This window comes from Aegilops tauschii, chromosome 1 (genome assembly GCF_002575655.3).
Source record: "Aegilops tauschii subsp. strangulata cultivar AL8/78 chromosome 1, Aet v6.0, whole genome shotgun sequence".
Lineage (NCBI taxonomy): Eukaryota > Viridiplantae > Streptophyta > Magnoliopsida > Poales > Poaceae > Aegilops > Aegilops tauschii.
This window is the reverse complement of record NC_053035.3, coordinates 354,537,628-354,539,165: the sequence shown is the minus strand read 5'-3', so window position 1 is coordinate 354,539,165 and position 1,538 is coordinate 354,537,628. Positions and strand designations below refer to the sequence as shown.

Sequence of the window (1,538 nt, the reverse complement as noted above, 5' to 3'; positions counted from 1 at the left end):
TACACGGTCTAAAACACAGCGAAGAACTCGTAAAATTGCGAAATACATTGTACTCTTTTCAGAGGCTGCAGCAAGGACACGCAAAAAACGGTGAAGTACGCACCTGTAGACAAAATGCAGTTCTCTTTTGTAGACGATGAAGTGCACAACAATAACCAATGCAGTTCCGTTAACACGCAGGCTACATACAAACGTGACAAATGCCCGTTCGCACAGAAAGTGGTGGTTAAAAAAAGTTACTGATCAAAAATAAAATAAAACCACATTCGCATACAACCACCCAATCCGAGCGGTTCCATCGCCACAAGCCCACGATCACAGACGCAAGACCAACCCACGATCTGCACAATCGCATCGTCAGCGAGATCGTGCAGTTCATCCGATGCGGCCATCCCACCCCGCGCCCTCCCCTTAAATTCAGACCCCTGCCAAAGGCCTTCTCATCCACAACACACACAAGTATCCATTGCGCTGCCACCTAATCGCTACATCACATCGATCTCCACAGATAACACCAAGCCCTACTACCGGCGATGGCGTTCAGCGACGAGTACAAGGGTGTGGAGGCCCATGGCAACACCAAGTTTCACGTCATCCGCACCAACGACAAGAAGATGGTGATCTCCCTCGCGCAGTACGAGCACCACCTCAGCCTCCAGCGCCACAAGATCGTCGGCATTGATCTCGAGTACAACAACGAGCCTGAAGCGACGCAGAAACCCGCCCTCTGCCAACTCACCATCGGCAAGACTCAGCCGGTGCTGCTCTTCCAACTAAGCGCCGCTGAAAGGTGCACCGTCTTCGACAACTTCCTCGCCGACCCCAGGTACACCATTGGAGGCTTCTCCATCGACGGCGACAAAACCAGGCTAGAGCGCGTCAATCTGGAGGTCGCCAACTTCGTCGACATCCAGAAGGAGTGGAGGGTGCCCGAGGCAACCAAGGAGTTGGACTCCCTCGGAGACGTCTCCGACGTGCTCGTCGACGACTACTACAACAACATGAAGAAGAAGATCACCGACGACGAACACAAGCGCCGGGCCACCCTGCCTCTGTCTATGAGGCACATCGAGTACGCGGCAAAGGACGCCTACGCAACGTACGAGATATGGAACCGCATCACCATCACCCAAGACGGGCTTCGCCGTGCAAAGCTTGAGAAGGAGGAGCCCCCCAAGAAGCGCGCCAGGAGCAGCTGGGGATGGGGAGACGCTAACTGGTGAAGAAGAAGATGGTGCCGGCCAAGAGCCAACATTGCTAGCGTCGTTTTAGAATTATCATCAAATTTTCTTTATGTTGTTTGCTTATGTATCATTAGTTTGCTTGTGATCATTTGCTTTTGCTGAACTTAGTTTGCTTGTCATGCAGAATCACTTGTAATGATGAACTTTGATTATGTTCGATTGCTTTCTGTTGAACTTAGTTTGCTGATGATAAACTTGTCATACAGAATGCTTGTGATAATTTGTTTTCTGTTGTTTGCTTATGTATCATTAGATTCGAGCAGTGCACAAAATGGACGAAGATGCAGTGTGCAA

General features: G+C 50.4%; 1 protein-coding gene across 1 annotated transcript; it reads left to right on the top strand.

Annotated features, from left to right (window-relative positions):
* The first annotated feature begins 533 nt into the window (after positions 1 to 533).
* Positions 534 to 1,223, top strand: LOC141032195 (uncharacterized). The gene has a single exon (XM_073506233.1). It carries the CDS (start codon positions 534 to 536, stop codon positions 1,221 to 1,223), a length of 690 nt encoding a protein of 229 aa, XP_073362334.1.
* Positions 1,224 to 1,538: the final 315 nt, after the last annotated feature.

Bases quoted from the DNA above. Each gene is read 5' to 3' on its own strand.
- LOC141032195 (XM_073506233.1), top strand. From the start codon at position 534: ATGGCGTTCAGCGACGAGTACAAGGGTGTGGAGGCCCATGGCAACACC.